The 27,811-nt window shown below is 38.4% G+C and overlaps 1 protein-coding gene across 1 annotated transcript in view; it reads left to right on the forward strand.

Annotated features, from left to right (window-relative positions):
- Positions 1-23,579: 23,579 nt before the first annotated feature.
- The window catches only part of LOC148837927 (E3 ubiquitin-protein ligase ARK2C-like), a 37,264-nt gene continuing 33,032 nt past the window's right edge, over positions 23,580-27,811 (forward strand). The window contains exon 1 of the mRNA XM_088911382.1: positions 23,580-23,704. Coding sequence (XP_088767508.1) covers positions 23,644-23,704 — 61 coding nt within the window. The 5' untranslated portion in view covers positions 23,580-23,643. The remainder of the gene's footprint in view (positions 23,705-27,811) is intronic.

Raw genomic sequence — 27,811 nt, forward strand, 5'->3', positions numbered from 1 at the left:
TACTAGTCTCTTTGCACACAGAGCAACATGCTCTTAAGAAATACGTGACAGAAATTGACGAGACCCAGCAAGAAAAGGAACAGAAATCATGCAAAAAAAAAAAAAAAACATATGTGACTCATTGTCTCCGAGACAGGAGAGACTTTTGATTGGATGTTTGTCAACAGCATCCCCAGTCAGTACCTGAAAAGAAGGCAGAACCTACACTTCTTTCAGTGACCTACATCCATATAAAGACCCTCTGCTGTGAGCTCATCTGAGGAGCAGACAAGGTCAAGTCATTGGGAGACCGTCACAACATGTATGTAATACATTGGAAGTGTTATATTATTATTGTACTGGGCAGAAAGATTTCCCAGTATCTAGATATAATTTGTGTAATGGTTCAAAATCAATAAAATGGATACAAAGTTTGTAAAGACGTCAATGAAAATGGCATACAAGTCAAAGTTGTCTTTGTTAAATTATGCAAAAGAGCAATATGCAGGGTATTACACAAATTGTGAGCTTATGTATGCTACTGTCCATATGCATAGTATTACTATCAGTAATATAGTATTGGTATTTTCTATTTTTCTCAACTTGCACTCCTGATTTCACTTTTCTTAACTGGTGTGATACATCCAGTATCGGTCTCCAAATATTCCAGAAAAAATAAACAAATGTTAAGTGCAGCACCTTGAGAAAAATGATCAAACTGTTAAAGAAAAAGATACCAAATTCACGAACTGATTTGTGCATCACACATGCATCTCAATTCAACGATTTTAAGGTTAGTACAATTTGAGAAAAGACATTCATTGTAGTATTGTATTGCAATGTAAAATGTGTGACCTAAATATTAATTTTGATGTCGATTCTTCTCTCTGTTCAACAGGGAATGACGCTAATAACAGATATAATAAATACTGCGAGACATTAAAAACTAAACAAATGCTGTTGGTTCCAGCTCTGGTTTTTAATGCCTCTCGGGTCATAGTGTGAGAGAGTGTTGGGGGGTGAGTACTGTACGTATGATCTGTCAATGTGGGGACAAAATTTCATAAAAATTGCCACCAAGGATAGTAGTCCTAATCTTTTTTTGTAAACCAGTGGCATCATTGGGCTAAATTTTGTGTTTAATTAATTGCTAAGTCAGGAATAATAACAGAATGAGAGGTAATGAATTGTCCTCACAAAACCACGGAATCGAACAGTGCGTGTGGAGAAGAAAAAAAGGTATCATCTGGTTTAATTCTAAAAAAAGTCAGGCGAGTATCTGAAATGAACAAACTGCATTACATTCCTTGGAGGCTTCAAAAACATACCTTCCTTGTTTAAAGGAGTGTAGATTAGACAAATTGTGGGCTATGCTACGGCTGGAAATGTATTTTTCAACATAGGCTGTTGAAATCCTGCTTTTTTGTAGCTAATTGTAGCAAATAGCTATTGTTAAAACTGTACTTTTTATTTTTCATCAGTTTGAATTATTTTAAATTGTTTTTTTTTTAGCTGGTCAGTTCAGTACCTGCACAAAGGAACTGTGAATTTTAACTTGTTAGATCTACATTTTAGAACACAGAAAATATAAATATCCACTCTTCCATTCTGCAAGTACTAAAAGTCCAGAAATAAGAAACCTTACATCCTGTAGTGGAACTGAGCCCTCCTGTTGAGAACATGCAGACTCCACATAGACACCCAAAACTAAGATCCTGCAGCTGTGAGGCCACAACACTAACCACTGCAATGCTGCACCACCCAGTATGTGGATTAAATAACAATGGGGTTTTTATCTCTTTGTTGGATTACTACTAGTAGGTTTCAGTCTGTAAAATACAAAGAGATTCATATTTAATGGTTTTTAACACCATATATTCAGAAAGACATTTGCTGTGTCAAAATTTTTTTTGAAAAAATCCCTTTTTTTCTTGCTGAGGCTGTTTTGTTTTTGTAATACACCCTGCAATAACACAAGCTGTAGCCTAAAAGATACACAGTCATTTCTTCCATTAAACTTCCCTGAAACACTAGCATGTTACTCAGAAGGCAGACAAACACTATGCTACTGGAGTTAGCTAACCTTTTTTGTCATCCAGTAGCTTAGTCCTGGCACACAAGCGGTGTTGGCCACCAGCAAGATCCTGATTCAGAAGAATTGCTTCACGTGAGATTTTAACAAGTTGTATTTTGGTCAGTCAGATTACACATGTTAGCTGTAAGGCAAGGTTTATACAACCCTTTATGATAAGGATTTATGAAGATCCTATAATTTTTAACTCCCGGAAGCAAGATGCTTTTAGCCTTAGATCAGCTTGCACTGAAAAGCCTGAGAAATGTGTCTGAGCCAAGGACATGACAAGGTTAGTGAGTGTGTAATTGCATTGCTTTTCCACATGATTACGCACAGTGCTGCTTATACTCCTGATTCACTCCTCTGTGAGCTCTGACAGGAGAAGCCAGCTGCTCCATATTCCCTGGTCTGGCTACTAATGCGCGGCAGTCTGTGCTTCCCGTCAACTGCCTTAGTAACAGGAATTGTACATGACACTCTTGAAGGTTGAATCTTGTCAAGGAAGGCCTCTTTGGGCCTTACAGGCAATGAGCTTTGTAATATTTGGCAAGTTCATGGCCCTCAGAAACCATAAACCAGAGGAGGATTCTACCCTTCTTCCACAGGATAGCATTACGTGGTTTGGTTTGCTAAGCAATCCTGTCCTTGTGTTTTTTAGGTCTGGCTGCATTTGTAGTACCCAGATACTGTAAGTGGCATGGAGCAGTCTTAATTATTAAATATTAGTCAAATCATGATTGAGGGCTCACAGTCATACCCGTCTGCCTCCCTTCACCTGCTCCATGCATAAGAGAAGGCACTGGAGGAGTAAACATCCATTCATTTATTAAACAGTGCCCTGAGTGGTTTTGCGGGGTTTCCATCGCATTTTTCGTGAATGGTAATCAGGTTGTGTTAGCCCACTTTTTCACCCTGGATTTTTCCGAAGTGTGTTGAAAACCTGAAGGATTGTTTCAGACACAGAAAAGGGATTTTTGCATATATAAATAATAAGCATTTTGATGTTTGGATTGCAGTTTAAATGGTGCTCCTTTCCAAATTCATCACGCATGTAAATCAAAATTTTATCGGTAACTTACCACAGTTTTGCGTGTAAAAGCACAAACTTGGAATGGACACTTGACTATTTTTCAAGACAAATAATTGTGGCTTTAATACATACAGTGGTGTGAAAAAGTGTTTGCCCCCTTCCTGATTTCTTTTTTTTTTTGCATGTTTGTCACACTGAAATGTTTCAGATCATCAAACAAATTGAAATATTAGACAAAGATAACACAAGTAAACACAAAATGCAGTTTTTAAATGAAGGTTTTTATTATTAAGGGAAAAAAAAAATCCAAATCTACATGGCCCTGTGTGAAAAAGTGATTGCCCCCCCTGTTAAAACATAAATCAACTGTGGTTTATCACATCTTTGGAAAGCTGAGTTCAATTTCTCTAGCCACACCCAGGCCTGATTACTGCCACACCTGTTCTCAATCAAGAAATCACTTAAATAGGACCTGCCTGACAAAGTGACCAAAAGATCCTCAAAAGCTAGACATCATGCTGCGATCCAAACAAATTCAGGAACAAATGAGAAACGGAGTAATTGAGATTTATCAGTCTGGAAAAGGTTATAAAGCCATTTCTAAAGCTTTGGGACTCCAGCGAACCACAGTGAGAGCCATTATCCACAAATGGCGAAAACATGGAACAGTGGTGAACCTTCCCAGGAGTGGCCGGCCGACCAAAATTACCCCAAGAGCGCAGCGACGACTCATCCAAGAGGTCAGAAAAAATCCCACAACAACATCCAAAGAACTGCAGGCTTCACTTGCCTCAGTTGAGGTCAGTGTTCATGACTCCACCATAAGAAAGAGACTGGGCAAAAATGTTCCAGTTCCAAGACGAAAACCACTGCTGAGCAAAAAGAACATAAAGGCTCGTCTCAGTTTTGCCAGAAAACATCTTGATGATCCCCAAGACTTTTGGGAAAATACTCTGTGGACTGCCGAGACAAAAGTTGAACTTTTTGGAAGGTGTGTGTCCCATTACATCTGCCATAAAAGTAACACAGCAAAAAAGGAACATCATACCAACAGTAAAATATGGTGGTGGTAGTGTGATGGTCTGGGGCTGTTTTGCTGCTTCAGGACCTGGAAGACTTGCTATGGTAAATGGAACCATGAATTCTGCTGTCTACCAAAAAATCCTGAAGGAGAATGTCCAGCCATCTGTTTGTGACCTCAAGCTGAAGCGCACTTGGGTTCTGCAGCAGGACAATGATCCAAAACACACCAGCAAGTTGACCTCTGAATGGCTTAAGAAAAACAAAATGAAGACTTTGGAGTGGCCTAGTCAAAGTCCTGACCTGAATCCGATTGAGATGTTGTGGCATGACCTTAAAAAAAGCGGTTAAGGCTCGAAAACCCTCCAATGTGGCTGAATTACAACAATTCTGCAAAGATGAGTGGGCCAAAATTCCTCCACAGCACCGTAAAAGACTCATTGCCAGTTATCGCAAATGCTTGATTGCAGTTGTTGCTGCTAAGGGTGGCCCAACCAGTTATTAGGTTTAGGGGGCAATCACTTTTTCACACAGGGCCATGTAGGTTTGGATTTTTTTTTTCCCTTAATAATAAAAACCTTCATCTAAAAATTGCATTTTGTGTTTACTTGTGTTATCTTTGTCTAATATTTCAATTTGTTTGATGATCTGAAACATTTCAGTGTGACAAACATGCAAAAAAATAAGAAATCAGGAAGGGGGCAAACACTTTTTCACACCACTGTACGTCACAATGATAGCTGATGTTTTGAATGTCTACTGTATATGTGTCTTTAACTGTATTAATGTAAGCAAAAAAAAATACTGAAAAATTAAATTTCTTTAGGCTCGCACTGTCATTATATTTTATCTCTGGGATTTTAACATTATGAAGAGTAACATTTCTTCAATGGATAGTTGATAAACCTCCCCTCTAAGAAAGTCACTGAAGATAACCTTCTTATTAATAATACAGAAGTGGTGCATTCAATACAGACATGTGAAGTAACATATACTCTTCCCTGGAAATAAAATGAGCTTCACCCGTTGGAACATTTTTCCCCTGTGAATGTGTGAGAGCTCTATATTCATAACTCTTCATTCCAGCTTTGTCCTGTGTGTGACAGTGTGCCATCTTGCGTGTTGAATGGAAAACAAAGTGAAAATTCACATTTTACATTTTAAATAAGATTTTTTTAAATCTTTGGGGTTGATATCAGATCAAGTAAGACTATAAGATTATGTCATCTACAGGATCTGAATGCCTAAGCATCTGTAGGCAGACCAGAATGCTCTTCGAAGGTGAAAGGCTGGGCAAATGAATGTTTCATAGCCTCCCCTCTCAATGTTCTCTCCATTGTTCTCGCACATGTCTGTCTAGACATGCTATGAAAGGAATGAGGTCAGCGATGAAGAATAAAAGCACCTGGAACTGAGGCAGCGAAGAGTCTTCTTCAATGAAAGACCATGCAGGGCTGCAAGGCCTCTACAAGAAAGAGTCTGGAGATAAATCAAATGTATCTTCCAGACAATATAGACAGTGACATAACACTACTAGCGAGGTTATTTAAAGCATGTTACAATTCTGTTTTACTGAGGTAGACTTTTGAACGCTGCTGTTTTCAACAATTTCAACAACAGTTGTGTTGTTGCTTTTATGTATATATATAATTATTATCCATGTTGTCAAAAATAGTCTTCTTTCAGCATTTCATTACTCTCATGTGCATAGATGCATTATAGTATTATAAGTGGGTAGCTGCGTCAGCATGCACAGGCTGCGAAAGGAACAGGTATTGGGTTTATTCCGTGCTGAAAAAAAGAAATGAAACACCTGAAGAAGGCTCCACAGCCGGAATGTTGTGTTTCCTTTCTTTTCAGCATGGAATAAACCGGTTACCTGTTCCCTTATAGTATTGTATATGTATTGCTAAAAGAATTTCAGTTAATTTTCCAAAATGCCTTCAAAACACAAAGAGGATATTCATCTGTTGTTTGTTCTCTACCTGTGATATAAGATAAATATTCTATTTTTTTTCAGCTCATAGAGGGGTTTGTTAATATGCAAACTCTTCAGCATACTGCACTGCTGTACTTCATGTTTAGGCATAATGTACTTTACACGGTCTGTTTGAATAGCGATCATGCCTTTAAAAATCGAAGTGATTCAATTAGACCTTTGTCAAGGCTGTACAGAACATGCTCATTTAACTATGTCTGTCTCTACAAACCTAAAGTGGGACTGCTGTGCAGTGGGGCTATTTTCTGACCTTCTTCCGTTTGTTTGGAGCTCTCAAGAGTTTTTCCAGACTCCCACATAAACAACTTTGTCTGGTTTGTTAAAATGTCTTTTATTACAGAACTTTTTTACAGTGAGAAAACTGGACATCCAGTTAAGCTTTAACTATGTTTACCTTCTTTCACCTCTCTTTTTCACTCTCTTAGCGTGACTTTCATCACAAAGAATGTAAAAAAATCAATAAAAAATGGTTTACACTGTTACACTGACTTAATCACTTTATTATAGTTATATTATATGAATTTTTTTATCATTAAACTTGTGAATGTTAAGCTGTGAAGTACTATTGGTAGTAACTTGGTTGAATAGCAGCGAAGCAGACATGATGTCATTATACTCCTCTTTGAATGTGAACTGTTTGTACGGTATGCTGAATTGCCAGCTGAAATTATGTCCTGACCTCCAAGGTGTACACGCATCTTATTACATGTAGACGATTACTAGAGTAATTGATACACTGGTGTCTGTGGAACATAAGGAAAACAATGCAGAGAAAGCAGTGAGAAAAAGGCAGGCTGAAAAACACAAGAATGAAAGTGGAAAAGAGAATTGCTCTCAGTTACTCAGAAGCTGCTGCCTTCACACATTGAACATTGATTTTTTGGTTAGGCAAGACACTTCCAATCTAAATTGAGTATCAGATTTGTCTGTCTCTCGGTGAAGGTCAATCTCTTGACTGTGCAGTGTGGATCAATCATTGGTCTGTATCTACAACAAAATTGTGATGCCATTTCAGTCCACTTTGTTCATTGCTTCAGTGATTCTCAGCCTTTAGAAGTGTGCATACGCTGATTAAAAATGAGTGCGACAGATATTTTTGCTGATGCTGGAAGTCACTTTTCACACCCTCTGTAGTGTCTGTACACTATTTTGATTATGCCTGTTGGGGATAATGGTGGTTTCTAAGTATTCGAAGATTATTTTTCACGATAAAAAAAGTTAAGTTGCCATTACAAACTAATTATTAAAACAGCTTAAATTGCTTTAATTTGTAAAGTAAGGCACAGTAATCTAATTTATTCAAATAATATTATGACAAATTGTTTCATATTCCAGATTGTCTCACAAATTAGACAATATTCTTAATGCAGCGTATCTTCATAGTTCAGTTGTCTAATAAAGATCATGTGAATAAACAAATGTAAGTTATTACAGTTAAAGCATTGCTTCTGAGTGGATAACACCGGAACATTTTTGCAACAAAGATCAGTTTTAATTAAATCTTCCAACTGGGGAACATCATGTCACCAGCAGATTTGATTTTTAAAATTAAATATTTCTCTACATAACACATAATATACTGTAAGCCTGTAAGATAAGTGAAACCTGAACGTGTTAACTGTAGATGACCCTAAAGGTGTCCTTCTACAGGAACAGCTACAGTGTGGGTGGGTGTCTGCAACTCGACTGAAAGTGTTCATGCTGATGTAATGCTCCTTAGATGCTAAACTATTTTAACAATTAGTATTGCCATTAAACAAAAGTCTAGCACAGGAAAAAAAAGTTTTTAATTCCAAACTATAGATACATTGAATTATTTTATAAATGAACACTTGATCCTTTTTTTGTATTATTTTGTTTTACCAGTTCTCAATGTAACAATTGAGAACAAATTCCAACTTACAATGAGGTCCTGGATTTGAAACCAAGACCCTCCAGAATTCTAAATGCCACTCGGTAGAACAAAGATTTTTTTACTGCCCAGCAGTCACATCAATTTTCCATTTGCAAACAAATCCCAGACAGATCAAGAGAGTTGTAAGTCACATGATATGGGTTGCCTCATCAAGTTGAAGTCGGGTACCCCTGTGTCAGTCATCGATACCTGATTTGTACAACATGAGCTCAAAAACAAGGTGAGGCATAGACTGTCAGACATGGCTTTGCTCAGACTGAAAGAATGCTCCTTTTTCAACCTGTGCATGACTTCCAAACTTGTAGTACAGGCACTCAGTCCAATCCAATGAATCACCAGCCTGCAACTGACAGAGATGTTGCCAGTGACCATTGCCATAAGATGTTAAACATTATCGTGTTGAGAGATAAAGACATTATGCTGACGCTGGTATTTACTATTCTAGTACAGAACACAGGTCTTAAAACATGGTCAATGTAATGCCATGCCATTCACACCAATAATCTGTTTCCTAAGGTAGGCGTTGATGGTCCCAACCCACTATGCTACCAACAAAATATCGTTCCTTTAAGTAGACTTATTGTTTGCACATGCTCTGTCCTTGTTAATGAGAATGGGAACTCACTGGAAAACCAACACATTTTGCCAGTTTTGCCGGGTAGTTGAAGTCCACGTTGATGCACTATCAGCGGGCTCTGGTGATATTAAGTCATTTCACCTTTGCTACCCATGTGGAAGCACCTACATCAGATACCAGATGAGCTGTATCTGTATCATCATCATCAGCTGAGATGTATCAACTAGATGACTGTAAGACGCTTTATAGTTCTTGTAGTTGTGTTAACAGTCATATACTAGCTGTTGTTATGAGAAGGTAAGCAAAGTTGCTTGGGGGTAACCCACATACTTAGTTGGTCTGAATTGACCACATGTGCTTCTTGTCATTTGAAGCCCAGGGATGTTGAATGGATTAAACTTGAATATGTGTTGCAATGATCCCGTCATTAACAATCCCTTTGTTTCCTCTCTCTTATACAGAGCCAAGGTTTTGTTTTTACATTTATGACTGGCAAACACAAGTGTCTTCTACTTTATGCAAAGATCACCATGGCATATTCAAGCTTGCAAATACACACTTCTTCTTATTCCCATCCCACTTTTGGTAATTTTCCACTCAGGAGATAACAAATGTTATGTTACAAATGTTATGTTAATGTTAAATGGATGTGAGCTGTAACTTTCTAGATGAATACCACAGCCTATCTCAGGTTACTCAGATTATGTAGTTAGCAGTTCAAATAATATTAATTATGTGTGAAGATGTATTGAGTTTCAGTATATTTGCTTTATCAGGGCAAATTTGTGTAAGAGCCTTTAGGCTGTAAAATCTGTTCTTCTGCATTTGGTGCCCGTTTCTATAATAATTTTACTGGCTTATTTTGTTGTGAATAAATTGGCACTTATTTTTATTTTCCAAACATAATTCAAATACGAAACAAGACCCCCAACGCAGTAACTCCTGTCCAACAATGATCATGCTAACATCCAATTTTTCCGCCAATAAAAATTGTACATAAATGAGGCTGAATTACAGAGCACTCGAGATATATCTTTACATTTACAGACCATGTCCGTATCACCATATCAGCAGAATTCCAAGTGTCCACTGTCTCTCTGGCCAGTCTTATTGCCTACTATTCCAATTTTATGTGGTGATGATACTACAAGAATGAAAGTGCCCAACAAATATTTTTTGTTTAGTACGTTAAACTGTAATACCCATTTCTTTGTTTTGTTGGCAAAAGAACAAAACTACAGATTCTAATGACCAATATTAATTTTGAGTAGCCATCCCTATAAAATCAAGACTGTGCAGCAGTGACTTCATCAACAGTTTGACAATTTACACTGGCAATTACAGTAAGTGTTGTTTCATATTTAATACTTTTGTGGCTGTCTAACTGTAAAGATGTTGCACTGCAGGATCCCATCATCTCTCTTCCACTCAGTCCTCTGAGGTACTATTAGGAGTTCAGACTGTTGGGATACTGTTAAGATACCTACTGTATGTTGCACTCACCTTCACTCACTGCGTGAGGCATGTGATGTACTTTCTCCACCATCTTGAAAAACTTGTTTTTTTTCCCTCTGCGGCTCAACTGCAAAATTTTATTCTGCCTGAAAGCCTTTCTTAAACGTCTTTAAGAACTTGCAGATCAACCCAAACATAAGAAAAACCTTGAAAATTGTAGTTTCCATCCTCTGTCCTTTCACTTCCTTTTTTATTTCTTTCCTCTTTTCCCTTCATCTCTTTCACATCTCTGATTTATTTTTTCTTTCTTCTCCTCTCTTCCTGTTTTCATATTTTTGTTGGATTTATACAGTTTGTTAGGTACCACGTCTGTCATGCAATGATGATTGTTCACATTGGTTCATCAATGGTACCATGTAATATTCTTTGTTTTTCCTAAATAAACAATAAACTAATTGAACAACAACAAATGTTCATGATAAACACACAGGATTGAATTTGAACAACATGTTATTTTTTTGCAACGCCAGCCAAACATTGACCTGTTCGGACATTACATACATTTACAATACATTTGACCATGTTGAACTCTCACTAGTATTTTTCTTTCATTTACAGAACAGCTTTATTTTAATTTTTCATTTTATTTGTAATTATGTTTTGGTCATATTTTAAATCAAGGATTGGTGGCATGATGATTCAGAATGGAAAGCACAAATCTCTCCCCTGCTGTACAACCATCCTCCTAAACTTAACTTAGCAACAGGAGCAACCAAATCAATTGTTTATCAGTGTCGAAATCCATTACAAGGAGGTATTTGTTTTCTATCGTGTTCCAACTGAAACTGAAAAAAAACAAATGATGTTTGGCCACTAGAGGACACTCTCTCAGTGTAATACTTTAAACTGTAGGAAGAGTTTACAAATGAGTAAGGAATCTCAAGAAGGGTTTCAGATACTGTAAGAGTTGTGTTCTTTAAAAAAGAATAGAATTCAATAACAAATTTACTCTTGCCTTTTCTTCCATTGAAGGTGTTTGTGTATTTTTCCGCAATCACTGTGTGCAGTTAAAAAATCTTACAGAATAGGATAGTTCTTTTACAATTCAACAGCTGTGACTAGCTTAGATCACACACTATACCAAAGAAAGTAAGGGCATCACAACCAGGCACTGGCCTAACTAATGGTCAACAATATAGCAGTCCCCGCAAAGCTGACTATGTACCTGAAGGCAAGAAAATGTCTTTCATCTCAAAATAAGTATTATTTGAATAGATTATTGAAAAAGCTATTTTCAAAAAAACATCTGGAATAAAGTAATTAAAGTATAATTAAGGCTACCCTCTGTCTTTATTAATCTTTCATCAAAAAGGAACTGAACCTCCAATTTTTGAAGGAGCAATTTCCAAAGCCACCTGCTTCTCTTTGTTAATTTCCATTTCCAGTAGGTAATAAATGGCTTCATGAACATTCAGAAACTAAAATTAAAAATAATAATAATACTTGCTTTTAACTTATTTAACTTACATAACATTCTTAAACTGGAAAAAGTATCACATTTTAACAAAGAACTAAGAACAGATGCTAAAGTTTCACAGACACACATATAGAATGGGATACCATTACCCAAATACAGCACCATACAGTTCTGATTTCCCATACAATAGTAAGCAGAGGTAGTACTGTTTTTTTCTAGAAAGATCTATGCTATGGGATTGTACTTAGAAAACCACGACACAAACCTACAACAGCAAACAGGAGCACATTGTATCAAGGTGCAAGGAGCCCCAGTAACACATGAACATTGATTAGTTCACTTTGGAGTCCTTTGGAGACGTCAACAAAGATGAAGAGACAAAGTGTAACTAATACAGAACAATGCAGTACAAGGAAGTCTTTTGAATTTGGGGGGTCATTTCAGCTCAGTGCTAAGAAGCCTCATAAAATTTCACTGACAATGACTGCATTGAAAGATGATTTCAATTTCCTAAGCCTTCATCTTTTCCCATTCTCTGGCTTTTATCAGAAAATGAATCTATTCTGTTCCAAAATAATTTAGACTTTTTTTCCATGTTGCAGAATTGATCTGCTTATGTCCACAGATTCCATTGTTTTCAAGTGATGTACGTTGACTGAAGTGACTATGTAGAAGATAGCGTAGGGGAGAAGCATTGTCTCTTTTATTCAGTTTCCCTTACTCGACAAAAATTTCATGCAATTCAACACTTAAAATGCCAAATGTTCAATATGTCATCACAAATGATATTGTTTTTTAAATACATTAAACAGATGTATATGTAAGTGGTAGTAGTTCAGGTGGGTAGCTGCGTCAGCATGCGTAGGCTGCAAAGGAACAAGTAATAGGTTTATTCCATGCTGAAAAAAAGAAGAAAGAGAACACAACGTTTCGGCCGTGGAGCCTTCTTCAGGTGTGAGAGAGGCAGGGCAGTAGGCAAAGGTAAAGTAGCGGGAGAACAAAGGTTGGGAGGGAGGAGGAGTGAGAGGCGGGAGCAGGGGACAGAAAGAGAGGCCAATCAAGAGGTGTGAAGTCAGAATGGGTGCAGAGAGGTGTGAAATGAAACTTCCAATGAATGGAGAAAATTTAAAAGAACATTAGTCTGTCGTTAAGGGAAGGGAGAAGGTGTGATCCTAGCTGCAGAATAATTTTAGTTTCGGTGGTCTTTCTGATGTATGAGTTTGGAAAACCGTCTTTGAGAACACAGACGGAGAGATTAGAGTGGTCGTGGCCGTCAGAGGTGAAATGAGAAACAATGGGCTTGGAGAGATCTTTAATCTTTACAGCCCTGACGTGTTCTCTGAAACGGTCTCCGAGTCTCCTTCCTGTTTCTCCAATGTAGATGGCTGGGCATTTACTGCAAGAGATACAGTAAACAAGGTTGCTGGAGGTACAAGATGCTGTCTGGGTGATCCGGAATTGTCCTGAGGGGCCTTGAATGAGTGTGGTGGTGGCTGTGTATTTGCAGGTGATACAGCGAGCTCTGTTGCAAGGGAAAGTGCCTGGTGTGGATGGTTGTTGAGGGCGGTCAAGGGAGCTGTGAACAAGGAGGTTACGCAGATTAGGTGGTCGGCGATATGAGATAATAGGGCGATCAGAAAAGAGGGCCCCAATGGAGGGATCATCCTGTAGGATGGAAAAGTTGTGGTTAATGGTCCTGGGGATAGGAAGTGTGTTAGGGTGGTAAGGAAGCACCAGAGGAATGCGGTTGTTACGGCGGGAGTTCCTGATCGGGTTGATGGTCCGGGGGGTGTTTTTGGCTCGGGCAAGGGCCCTGTCAATCACACTGCTGGGGTATCCTCTGTTGATGAAAAATGAGTACATTTCGAGGGCTTGGTTCTCGAAGTCGATGTCGTCGCTGCATAATCGTCGTAACCTAAGGAACTGTGAAAAGGGAAGAGAGTTTTTAGTGTGGTTGGGGTGAAATGAGCTGTACAGGAGGTAGCTGTGTGAATCCGTGGGTTTGTAATAAACTGAAGTGGACAGTCGGGGGTAGTTGATAGACAAGTGGATGTCTAGAAACGGAAGAGTAGTGGAAGATATGTTAATCGTATATTTGAGGGACGGGTGGAAGTTGGTGAAATGGTGCAGGAAGAACTCAAACTGATCGTTGGAGCATGTGGCGGCACCGACGCAGTCATCAATATATCGTTTGTAGAGGTCAGGGACATAGCCAGTGTAGGAAGCGAAGAAGCGTTCTTCTACCCAGCCGACAAAAATGTTGGCATAGCTGGGTCCCATTCTGGTGCCCATGGCAACTCCACTGACCTGTTGGTAAAAAAGATTATTGAAAGAGAATGCGTTCAGTGTGAGGACCAATTCTGCAAGGCGTACCAGGGTGTGGGTGGGTGGATCAAGCACTGTGCGTTTGTCCAGCATGTGCTTGAGTGCTGTAAGGCCGTCATTATGGGGAATGACGGTGTACAGAGATGTGATGTCCATGGTAAAAATGTAGCATTCGGTACCCTGAAATTGGAAATCATTAAAAAGTTGGAGCGCGTGGTTGGTGTCTTTGATGTATGAGGGAAGATCTTCAACCAGCGGTCTCATGAGGCTGTCGAGAAAGGCTGAGATGTAAGTAGTTGGACAGTTACATGCTGATACGATGGGGCGTCCAGGGGTGTCCGGTTTGTGGATTTTGGGGAGGAGGTAAAATTGAGATACCTGTGGATGTTCCATGATGAGCCGGTTTGCCTCCTGGGGGAGCTCATTACTGCTGATAAGAAGAGAAATGGTGGATACCACTTCCTTTTGGTAGTCAGTGGTAGGGTCCTGTTGGAGAGGGAGGTAGGCAGAAGTGTCAGTTAGTTGTCTAGAGGCTTCAGAGATGTATAGATCCTTACGCCACACCACAACAGCGCCTCCTTTTCACCCAAGGAGAAAATCAGGCGCTCCAGTCTCTCCGCAACAGGGATGATATCGTCATCAAACCAGCGGACAAAGGAGGCGCTGTTGTGGTGTGGCGTAAGGATCTATACATCTCTGAAGCCTCTAGACAACTAACTGACACTTCTGCCTACCTCCCTCTCCAACAGGACCCTACCACTGACTACCAAAAGGAAGTGGTATCCACCATTTCTCTTCTTATCAGCAGTAATGAGCTCCCCCAGGAGGCAAACCGGCTCATCATGGAACATCCACAGGTATCTCAATTTTACCTCCTCCCCAAAATCCACAAACCGGACACCCCTGGACGCCCCATCGTATCAGCATGTAACTGTCCAACTACTTACATCTCAGCCTTTCTCGACAGCCTCATGAGACCGCTGGTTGAAGATCTTCCCTCATACATCAAAGACACCAACCACGCGCTCCAACTTTTTAATGATTTCCAATTTCAGGGTACCGAATGCTACATTTTTACCATGGACATCACATCTCTGTACACCGTCATTCCCCATAATGACGGCCTTACAGCACTCAAGCACATGCTGGACAAACGCACAGTGCTTGATCCACCCACCCACACCCTGGTACGCCTTGCAGAATTGGTCCTCACACTGAACGCATTCTCTTTCAATAATCTTTTTTACCAACAGGTCAGTGGAGTTGCCATGGGCACCAGAATGGGACCCAGCTATGCCAACATTTTTGTCGGCTGGGTAGAAGAACGCTTCTTCGCTTCCTACACTGGCTATGTCCCTGACCTCTACAAACGATATATTGATGACTGCGTCGGTGCCGCCACATGCTCCAACGATCAGCTTGAGTTCTTCCTGCACCATTTCACCAACTTCCACCCGTCCCTCAAATATACGATTAACATATCTTCCACTACTCTTCCGTTTCTAGACATCCACTTGTCTATCAACTACCCCCGACTGTCCACTTCAGTTTATTACAAACCCACGGATTCACACAGCTACCTCCTGTACAGCTCATTTCACCCCAACCACACTAAAAACTCTCTTCCCTTTTCACAGTTCCTTAGGTTACGACGATTATGCAGCGACGACATCGACTTCGAGAACCAAGCCCTCGAAATGTACTCATTTTTCATCAACAGAGGATACCCCAGCAGTGTGATTGACAGGGCCCTTGCCCGAGCCAAAAACACCCCCCGGACCATCAACCCGATCAGGAACTCCCGCCGTAACAACCGCATTCCTCTGGTGCTTCCTTACCACCCTAACACACTTCCTATCCCCAGGACCATTAACCACAACTTTTCCATCCTACAGGATGATCCCTCCATTGGGGCCCTCTTTTCTGATCGCCCTATTATCTCATATCGCCGACCACCTAATCTGCGTAACCTCCTTGTTCACAGCTCCCTTGACCGCCCTCAACAACCATCCACACCAGGCACTTTCCCTTGCAACAGAGCTCGCTGTATCACCTGCAAATACACAGCCACCACCACACTCATTCAAGGCCCCTCAGGACAATTCCGGATCACCCAGACAGCATCTTGTACCTCCAGCAACCTTGTTTACTGTATCTCTTGCAGTAAATGCCCAGCCATCTACATTGGAGAAACAGGAAGGAGACTCGGAGACCGTTTCAGAGAACACGTCAGGGCTGTAAAGATTAAAGATCTCTCCAAGCCCATTGTTTCTCATTTCACCTCTGACGGCCACGACCACTCTAATCTCTCCGTCTGTGTTCTCAAAGACGGTTTTCCAAACTCATACATCAGAAAGACCACCGAAACTAAAATTATTCTGCAGCTAGGATCACACCTTCTCCCTTCCCTTAACGACAGACTAATGTTCTTTTAAATTTTCTCCATTCATTGGAAGTTTCATTTCACACCTCTCTGCACCCATTCTGACTTCACACCTCTTGATTGGCCTCTCTTTCTGTCCCCTGCTCCCGCCTCTCACTCCTCCTCCCTCCCAACCTTTGTTCTCCCGCTACTTTACCTTTGCCTACTGCCCTGCCTCTCTCACACCTGAAGAAGGCTCCACGGCCGAAACGTTGTGTTCTCTTTCTTCTTTTTTTCAGCATGGAATAAACCTATTACTTGTTCAGATGTATATGTAATGTATACATATGGGAATTAAATGCATTAGCATTTCGAAATGACATTTCCTGAGTTAGCTTCCTAGGAAATGGTACACAAACAAACAAATACCTGTCTGTTTTAGCTCCAAGTAGATAGTTGATGAACATAATAAAAAAAAAGCTCAAATTTGTGTTCTGAAATTGTTGCTGCTTTTAAAGCAAATTATTTGTTAAGCAGTTCATTTGGCAGGCATGCCTGTCATGAATGTCTTTTGTCACAAAAAGCTTCAGTTTTGTGCCCCATGCTGTCTCACCTTTCATCCTTCAGCCTGTTTTGATTTGTTTCCATAATAGCCACAAACACTCCTGAAGAATTTGATGTTACCTGGGTATTTTGCATCTCCTGTGCCAGTTACACATTCAGGAATGAAGGAGCTCCTGTAAAATAGCCCTCATTAAAAGAAAAAGAAGCAGGTTGCATCGCAATATGCAGCAACAGACCCCATTAAGTGTAGAGATTTCCCCTCAGAGCACGAAGCTTTGCCTGAAGGCTTTATCTGCATCCGTAAATGTGGATCTGAGGTCTAGGGAGGTCACTGGAGACAGAAGTAGCATATCGGAAGCTGACAGGCCTGTTGATGATGTGAAGCACAAAGGAGAAAACTAGTATACTATTCAGTGACGACAGACCTGAAAAAGACACATACTGTAGATCCAACCAAAAAAAGGTCTTTGTAAAAATAAAATACAGTAAATATTAGTAGGATTTGTCATGTTTTTAGATATTTAATATATACAGTACTGTATATATATTTATGGTCTGCAGTAATGAACGTTCTATCTTGACATGGATATTAGATTTCATAAATGGTTTCTGAGCAGCTCCTAAAATCATTTTGAAAGCAAAGCAGAGTTTTTTTTAAGTAACCATTCAAGCAGAATGCTTTTTCTTCATTATACATGACAAATTTGGATAATGACTGTGCACCAGTATATTCAGATTTTTAAGCTTGCTGTCACTTAACTATACTGCACTTTGTTCCACTGCTGGCTTCGGTAGGCTTATATTTGTTTGAAGCTCAATTTATGAGTCACACAAATTATTCAGCTGATGTTGGGGTTTTTTTTGTAGGATATCATCGATAACCTCTCTTTTCACAAATGTATTTTAAAAAATGGTGTAAAACGTCTAAGCGGCTGTGCATTAAGGAGATCTCAGTTGTCTTGCTGTGCTCAGGTTCAGTGAGTACTGCATGTAGGGGTCGGATTTCATTGCTTGCTTCTTCGTTGGGTTGTGGGAGCTGATGTACTGTAGCAGCAGCTGCTGGGCAGGGCTGTTCAGTGAGAGAGAGAGTGGCCATAACACAGAAAAGCTTGCAGTCCAGATCCTGAATGCATCACTTGTCTTTCCAATTACAAAATACCCTGAACCAGATATTAATTTAATAACAAAACACTGAAGGTACCCCTACCAAGATTCCAACCATGAGCATGGGCGTAGGGTGGCCATGAAACATGACTTGAAGGGTCCTACATGCCAAAACTCTCATCACCAGACACTGATCCTTTATTTCCCTTAATACCCCCCAACTCCTTCTTCTACATGCTATATCCTAGAATTCGCTGTGTCATAATACACATGCTTAGGCACATGACCAATCCAGTATAAATGCAGAGGTATAAAGACAATTTAGGTGCTTTGGAGTAAAACTTGTATAGTTTGCACAATGTGCAAAACTGCTATAATTTAAGTCACCGAGCGCTCTCATGATCCTCTTTTTTCTTGATTTTCCTTTCATAGAACTAACGTATAATTACTATTACATCAAGCTTTTAATTCATAAAATTGGAAGTGGCCCTGCTTTCTAATTATGAAGCAATTAAGCTGTTCCATGCTATTTAATTTACTGGTTACTGTAAACACCAGATTTAGTCACAGACTAACAATTTAACAAGAGGCAAAAATGCTTTTAGACATTTTATCTAGACAGATTAAATTTTCGTTTTTACAAGTGGTATCTAGAGAAGTGTTATCTAGTTACTGTGGATTGAAATCCTAATGTAATAAAATTAAATGTAGTTACAAAGTGTAGCTTCGGTTTGTACTGCATCCGTGTGTTACCATAAAAATATTAATTTAGATCATCAACCAGCTTAGCGTTTTAAAAGTCCATTGTTTAAAGTGGACTTGATGGTATCTAATCTTCACCTTTGTGATGGAGAAGGCTGAGGCTTAGTTAAAGCTTCTTCCTTCACTGCAGTAAATCGGACACACCTGCCTTCATTGCCTGATTGGAGGACTCAGACTGGCAGAAAAGGGATCAGCTGACTGGCCCTGTGTTTAATTGGATATTCTTCAGGAGTAGCAGCAGTCAGTACAGTATATCAGCAGTCAGGAGCAGAGACAAGGTAGCTCTGTCTAAGCTCCTGTAGTTCAGGAGGGAGGGTGTGTTTATGGTATTGACTTGCAGGGATTTTAGATAGCACAGGAGTGTTTAACCTGGCTTTCTTAAGTGGAGGTTAATTCTTCTCTGAAAGTAGAAGAACTGAATGTTTCAGATGTTATACCAGTTCTGTTCCTTCAAGCCCATGTTGCCAAATATTTTTTTTCTTTTCACCTTTTGGTGTGGATTTAACCTCTACTTGTTCCTCTGTAGCTCACACACTGGCACAGCTCTTTTCTCCCCTCCTGTGCAGTTCACAAGTGCAAATGAACAATCATTCTATACAGCTTTTTTATATCAAAAATAGCAAAACATTAAAAATACAAAATTGAAGCTGATTAAGCCTTTTTTTTCCTTTATAACTTTCATCATGAATGCTCAGGATGAGACTTCCATAAGAACTGCTTCAGTACTGCATCCATGATTTTGTCAACACATTGCAAGAGGGTAGTATTGTAGGTTATGAAGATATGAAGATTTTTTTCTGGATCATGTTCCCCAGAGAGCACTGGGGACATCTTCTATCACCTGGCCAATTGGAGGAAGCCAATTGGTCAGGTAACATTTAATACCAGGAAGTAGGCCTTCCAAGTTGGCCATCGACCTTCCAAGCTAGCAGAGCCCTGGTGAGCTGCATCTAAGGTAGCAGAAGGAGGCAACCAACCTATGAGCTCCAGGACAAGACACTAGAGTATTTTTTTAAGAACCTTTGAAAGAGACTATGAAAGAGTTTCAGAAAGAGACTGAGTTTTTGGGAAGAATTCATTGTTGACAAGAAAAGAATTTGGGAAGCAACTTCAAAGCAACTTCAATTCACTTTTAATTCCAAGAAACACATTTAATGATATTGTTGGATCCACTAGAAACCAACTACCAAACAGATTAGATGGACTGAACGTTCTCCTCTCTTATAGCCTTTATCATATTCTTATGTAGGTGACATATACTGTAACGTGTTTGGTGACTGCTTGTTCTTATGTTACAATGAAGTCCACCAGCCCCTAAAAAACTGAAAACAGATCCCTTTAAAAGAAAAAAAAGTGGTGTTTTAGTTTAAATGAAACTTAGTTAACAGCAAAACAGCTGGGATGCGGCATAGCGTCTGGAGAAATACACTACTGGCCTTGATCAACATTTGTTTGGCAAAGAAAAAAGAGGGGAGGAGGCATACGATACAGGTAATTGCTACCGCTTAGAAAGCAACTGCACAACATGAGTAGATAAGCCATCAAAGCCAGCAGCAGCTCAAGCAAAATTGTCTGTTGTTCGGTTAGAAGAAAGGATCCACAGGGGAAAGTCCTTTGCTGTCTGTGTGAAATCTGTTCCAACGGAGTATTCACTTTCACCAAGAGAGGCTTACTGTACTTGGGTTTTGGTCTACCCTTTGTCCCTGCATCACTGTCAGTTTCAACTCAACGGTTCTCCTTCCTAGAGCACTTTAGCATCACACAATAGCCTGCTGTTTCTGTCTGTCTCCTTCACTCTCACTCCGTGAGCTGCACTAGCTGAAAAAGAGAAGCTCTACAGAGGGCACAGGGTTGATTCTTCAGCACAGAGTCTTAATCTGTTCTCTGTATGTCAGTAACCTTCATACCAATCAACAGCACTAGTTTTCAGAAACAGCTATGTCTGACCTGAGCTTTGAAAGAAAATCCATGACATTCTTCTCTGCCTGGATCTTTTGCTTCGTGTGTCAATATTTTACAAGTGAAACCATCCTTTTTGGTATCCTGACTGTTTTGGATAGTGTTTCCTTATCATCCCTCACTACAATGGATATTTATATGTGCAAAGAACATTACATGTACATGGATTAGTGATTAAGAAGCATGCATAGAATAATTACACTAGCTTGATTTGCCTTTAAGTGGCTCTGCAGCTTGTGAAATAGTAGGAGAGACAAGACTTCTGATGTTATTTGGATTCGAGCTCAAAAAGTGGTTAAATGTGTTTCCCTTGCTGACAGGGTAAGTGTATTAATAAATGAACAGGATGAAGGTGTGCCTGATAAGTACTGTAGTACCTACTGGCTTTTGTATTTAATCAGTCTTTGTGTCACTCAGGCTGGGCACAGAAATTAACAGCAAAACTAACATATGGGGCTGGGCTGGTGCCTAATATATCAGCAGCAAATAAACAGCCCCATCTGTTAATATACCAGTAACTCTGCTATTTATCTTATTGTGGTGTATTGGAAAAGACAGACAACATGCTTGTACCGAGCTCAGTGACGTGCAGCAGGTTATTTTACTGACTTCATGTTGTTAGGGTGTCATTAAAAATGCCAGGTATATTTTATTCTGAATTCTGTAAGGTTGATCTATTGAGCGAAAGAGAATGCGTATGCAAACCAATATTATTTAAAATTGCAAGAAGAGAAGTCACTCCTTAAACCTTCTGTCATTTATCTATTACAAAAAAGAAACAGATTCTCCACGCAGAAACAGACAAGGCTCAGTCATAATGTTTACTAAATTGTGCACTGTTTTTATGCTGTGTATTTAATTTTACACTACCAGTAGAACATAGTGGGTATGACCTCAATTACCACATTGATAATCCTGTTAAGAGTACAGTACATTATTGTACTCCACATTAACAACACATATGGCTATGGAGTCAAGATCTTCTCATATTATATATATATATATTGTTTTATTCCTGTATTTATTTGTTTCTTATTGTATTTACAGTATTTTATCAACACTTGGACAGAGAAAACTGCAGCAGAGCAAAGACAGTTGGGGTAATTTAAAAAAACATTTTCTAACATCAGCAGATGAATATCTACACTTTTTAAGAACTTAAAAGAAAGTTAATGTGAATGAAGATTGCAGACTTCATAATGCTCAGAGTAATGCTCCAAACAGAATAATACCTTTTTAACACTACTCCTTACAAAGCCATCCTATGCTTATTATGACCACATTGAAATGACCAGGCAACAATAATTTGGAAATCAACAGAAACTCCTTATTGTAGCATTTCATTTTTGGTTATGCCCTTACTAACATCAGTCAACCACAGTTAACAACTGTTCAACTGAACACTACCCTGTTTAATTTTATATCCAACTGACTTTGAATATGATACTGTATATAGACTGTGTACCTTGTTTATGCTCATTGCAGATTAAAGCAAAAGTCCTTTCACAAAGCCAATGTCCAGATTAAATATAGAGCACACTTTGTTCCTTCACAAATTCCAGGAATCCAAAAAACATTGAAAAACAGAATTGCAGATTTGGTTATTGTCAGAATCCTGTCTCAATCAAGTGAACAGAAAATGGTATACAGTAGCATATGATAAAAGACAACTGAAGAAACTTACTGAAAATCTTAAACGGTAAAACATTTGAAATGAAAAAGCTACATGTTTACCAAAATAATGGATGAAAATCTACATCACTTTGCAATAGAGAGCACTAGACAGTAGCATGCACTGCATGCATTGGTTGGGCTATTGGTGAATTCCTGATAAAGTCAGCAAAATTTTAGTGCTTTTGCTCGATTTCACTGAGGTATAATAACAATTGATTCATAAGAGCTTATTTGTCTTGAAGTTTTATACACAGTTTGATTTTAAAACCACATATATGGATGTTTGCCCATTATACCTTCCAGCATGTAGGGGCAGCAACGTCATGTTGCTGTAACATTAGTTTTTTACAGGACAGGATTGTTAGCCTTGTGCCCAACCTCCAACATGGAGGACCTGGTGCCAGACATAGGACACAAACCCACAACCCTGAGATTATGAGTCTCATGCTCTACCAACAGAGCTAGTTGGGGCCTAAATCACATGTATGACCAGGAAAAATGAATTCATTTTAAAGATAAAAAAATCTTCCGATAGAGGGTTTTTCTGCACGACAAACTAGTGGTTTTGAAATTGGTTGTTTAAAGGTTTTAGCAAGTTACTTGTTACCTCAATGTACCAAATAAGAAGAATAGGTTATAGACTTAAATTCTTTGGTATAGTACTGACCATCATCTATATTAAATGTTTGGAATTTTATTAACAAAATACCAATTTATTTTTTTATTTCTGCATTTTACATTTGCTTGATAAAATTATTATTAATTGATGTAAATATAAAGTTAACATTGGGACTCAATCTTCACTTCAAATTACACTAAACCACATAGTAATTCAAAGCTGTTACTAAATGAACAATTTATTTGAAACGTTTCTAAATTACAGCAACATTGCTTAAACGCTGGTAAGACAAAGGACAACAAATACTGGTATTTTCAGTTAACTCTTTCTGTGTGTAGGTGTGTAATTTTTCATCGTTGTATTTTTAATTTCAAATCACAAAAGCAAAGGTAGGAGTGGAACGGAGCGCAAAAAATAAATTAAGAAATGAAATCATGCAAAAAAAATACGTTTAAATCCAGCGAGGAGTGTACTGATGTGTGTATGCGGATAATTTATAATAGTAGGTACTATTTCCATACAAAGAGGAACCCCACACTCAATCCAACCAGCGGCGAATCTCATTGGCTACCCCGGTGTCACAGGAAGCCAGGTCTTTAACTCAGGTATCCCGTGATTGGTCCGCTCTCTCTTTGTCTGCGAGGCAGCTGCAGGATCTTCTCCACATTTGAATGTATAGGGGATTGGAAGGGACCCTTTCCATGGGCCATCTGTTACACAGGCTGCAGTACTAACAAAGGTTCCCAGGATGGTTTTAGTGCATGTTGGATATCTGGTTCTTCCTGTTTTTGGCTCTGTAAGAAATAGAGGTATTGTTTTTTCTTCTTCTTCTTCTAACCTGACGTGTAGCTTTGTTGCGATTCTTGTTAGGCTTTGAATATAATCTGGTGTAAAATCGAGTTTGCGCAAGATTAGTTTTTATATGCCAGTGTTAGGCGAGTGTAGCGTGTGGCACGTTTAACCATCTGCTTGTTGCCTTCCTAATTTGTAAGATCTGAAAATGGGTCTTTGCACAGTTTTTTTTACGTTATATATAGCTACATGTTTTTCGTAATTTAATATACCAGTCCTAGCGTAACAGTTGTGAGAAATACCGGATTTCTTATAGTCTAAATGTTAGATTTTTTTATATTCAGGATTTTATTCAGGAGTTAAGCCATTCAATTTATGTATTTTGAAATACGATGCGTTCACTTTTGGTCTTCTACCTACGTATAATATGCAATTTGTCAAAGTGGCTAAAAAAACACGTAACCGCTTAGCCTGTTGGGGGCAAATTTTATATTATCTTGTTTATGCACCTTAGTAATCCGTTCCTCAAACATTCTGGCATTAAACACGGTCTTTGTGTTCTGGTGTTGCAAGTACAAGAACACTTCTTGGCGTCTGAGTAAAACAAAAAGATCTAACCGTACTGTTATGGTTTAAAGTAGCGTAGAAAGTGGCGTTTTTTCGTTGCTTTTGTTGTTCAGGTCAGGCTGAATCGAGCTACAGAATTTGCAGACTAGCCTCCATTATTATGCAGTATCTGTGTTGATTATGTAATAATAATATGACGTGCCTTAAAAGACATACAGTAGCACCAATGATTTCATTGTGTTTTTATTTCTGTTCTTTTTTCCTGTTTCATAGTATCGAGGCTGGCTCTACATTCTGCATTTATCAGATCTTTGTCCCCCCCTTCATTGTGTAGCTAATGGTCATCTGCTGCTGTGTGGTGTGGCCTCTGCCTGTACTCTGCATTTAGCTGTATTGTGAATCCCTTCTTCCTCATTTACTCCTTCCATCAGAAGACGACATTGGCATTAAAAACGAGAACTCACTCAGTCATGCAGCATATCCTCGTGTAAATCAAGAGACTAAAAAATAACACCTCCTATAGAAAACCTTTTGTCTTTTTTCTGTCAAGTTGCTGTATAGTAAATAACCCATTGTAGCATTAGAAATTAAAACAAATGTCATTGTGTACCTCCCATCCAGTCTTTAAAGACTACATTATGCTGTAAATTCCTATAAAGTGGACACATTTTGCCATAGATCAAAGCAATATTTCATCAAACACTAGGTTTTGTTACATATTCGTCTCCCCTTTCTCCGACCCTTTGAAGGTGCATTGTACTGATAAATATTTTGAAAATTGGCGTTTTCTCCGATTTTTCTCTCAAAAAAAAAAATATTGTGGCAGTTTTGCCTTCCCACAATTTGCATTCATTTGCTTTGAATATTTAAATTTTGCAAACGATTTCAGGCACAGTGCACTGTAATGGTATACTGCACCTGTCACGGAACGATAAAATGGACAGTCGTTATATGGGAGGGTTTTCTAAACCAGTTCCTTTGAAATTTAAACGATTAAGAGACGTGTTTTATGGTTACGCACTTTAACAATAAATTTGAATATATTCTAAGGAATATGGGAACCCTTGTCCCGTTTTCAAATTACGAACAAATTATTTGCACTTCACCGAGGCAATACAAAATGCTGTCCACTTCACAGGGATGATGATTATCCTGCACTGCTATAGAAATCCTCTTTCTTAGATACAATAATGTCTCTATATTCTTTGGTTGTGGTTCTTTACCTTTTGTTATTGTTTTAGAATTTAATGCATGTTTTTATTTTTATTTTGTTTTACATTGAATAGCAAATTCCAATGTAATCTTTCTGTAGAAAAGATGTACCCTGCTGTACTGTAATGTGCTGTAGCATATACACATTTGCTCATTGGATGCTGCTTTTGTTCTGTTAACCCTATACTGAGCATGGTGGCCCTTGCCTTTGATCGTTTGCATGAAATTATTATTATTACACAGTTCCACATATACTAATATATTTCAATAAAGAATATAGTATTTTCCTAACCTTCAGTGTGCTTCTTGCTGATTTCCATTTATTGTCTTACCCTGCTGTGATCAAGACAGCCTATCTCCTTTCTTTTCTCCACTGTGAGGCCTGAATGAGCTCGTATTTACAGTCGTCTGTGGTAGCCGTTTTGAGGCACTGAAAGGTGCAGTAATGTTTAGGAATAATTCAAAACAAATCGGCCTGACTAAGTCTTAACTGCGGGGAAAAACAATAGGAATGTGGATGATATGCTATGAAAATGATGAAAACAGTTGCCACTCTTAATATTTACCACCACCCCTATAACATTATAATATGTTCCTTTTTAGAAATATTTTATCTGTTACTACAAATTTTGATGACAGTCACGCAATTTCTCTGTGCATGAATCATCTTCAGCTACAATTGACCAGCCTAATTTCCTATCTGCTGTCTCCCAATCTCAGAAATGCTGTAATTATAGGACTTCTAATTCATATGAGAGTGCTGTAAAATAGTACAGTATCTGTAACATTAGCCTTAGGTTCATTAGTGTGAAGCTATGCTCCTTTGAAACTGATGGATCATTTCTCTTTGAAGTTTACACTTCTTCCATATTGGTTTTATTAAGGATTACTTGCACTGCTAATTATTTCTACTTTGTTTTGAAAATGAATTTGTTTTTAGGCAAATTGAAAAGGCTGTAAACTGCACCTTTTAGTTTCTCTAACACATCATGGTTATTGATACAAATGCGATGTAGACTTGGCATTTTTTATCTGAATTCAAGAGACTTTAAGGGGATCCTAACAAATGAATGTGACAGAATCCTTATTATATGAATGTTAGGCATTTCAGCTGGAGGAAAAGCAAACAGTTCTTTAATGTCGATAAGTAGAAGGACAGCAAAATACAATTCTTGGATCTCATAGAGTCCCGTACATGACAGATATCACTTCTCTCTCAAAACTGAAATTCCGTAAGAAAAGGTTTAACGCACAGCATTCATCACTTTTAGAGTACATTTCTTTCAATTAACAAGCTTATCATTACTGTCTAATGCTTTGTGAATGGTGTCCAGTGCATTGCTCTCTGTTATAGTATGATTGTTTTCTGAAAAAAAAAGAATATTATTTGAAAATATTTTTCCCTTGTTTAGAATATTTCCAAAATGAAATATAGATCATTTTAAAGAAAACCTTTAGTAATCTTTTGTATCTGGACAACTGAGATGGGTGCATTTTAAGGCAAACATTGAGATTAAGGCAGGCACATCAGTTGATAACATGTGCCATGCATTTTAAAAAGACAGACAGATTGCTGCTTTAAGAACCCTTTTGTGCCTTGTGCCTATAGAATTTATTTTTCATCAAGCACTTGCAAAAGTCTTTGTTTTCTTATGACCCAGTTTTGTGTGAGACGATATGTAGAGAGTAATAGTTTACTCATTTACTAAGGGTATAATTCTCAGGGGTACACAAATGTGAAGCTTAAAGCCTCAAATTAAAAAAAAGTGCTGTACCTATGAGAGCACCTGCTCCGTTTGAAGTCTCCACTGAATTAAATTTTTCCAATATATATTTAACCCAGTACTGTAAAATTAAAACAAAAACCGTTCCTTGCACAATAAAAAATGGGAAAAGTAACAACATTCCTTGACTTTCTAGTCATAAATTTGCCAGTGTTCATTTACTAATATCTTTAATGCAATTTTCTGTAATGGGTCCTAAAATTGTTTTCTTACTTCTGACCTTTGAATTTGGCATTTCATTAGTTTTCACTCCAAAGTTTTCTTTTTTTATTGAAATTAAGATATGCTTGACATGCTTAGGTTAGTTTTATGTATCTTTTTTGATGTATGTGTTCTAGTCAATTTTTTTCCTCATATTAAAAGGAAGGCTTGTTTAACAGAAAGAAATTCGAACTAAACATATGTTATAAAGTACCTCTTTTTATCATTTTCTTTACTACATTAAGTGCAAATAAGTAATTGGGAAAAAAGCAGGAGTTAAACATGGACCTAGTTTAAATGAGCAAGAATATAATCAATTTTAGTTCAAAAGAAAATCATTGGTACTGTACATCCTACTAC

Source organism: Atractosteus spatula, chromosome 3, assembly GCF_055471065.1.
Source record: "Atractosteus spatula isolate fAtrSpa1 chromosome 3, fAtrSpa1.hap1, whole genome shotgun sequence".
NCBI classification, from domain to species: Eukaryota; Metazoa; Chordata; class Actinopteri; order Semionotiformes; family Lepisosteidae; genus Atractosteus; species Atractosteus spatula.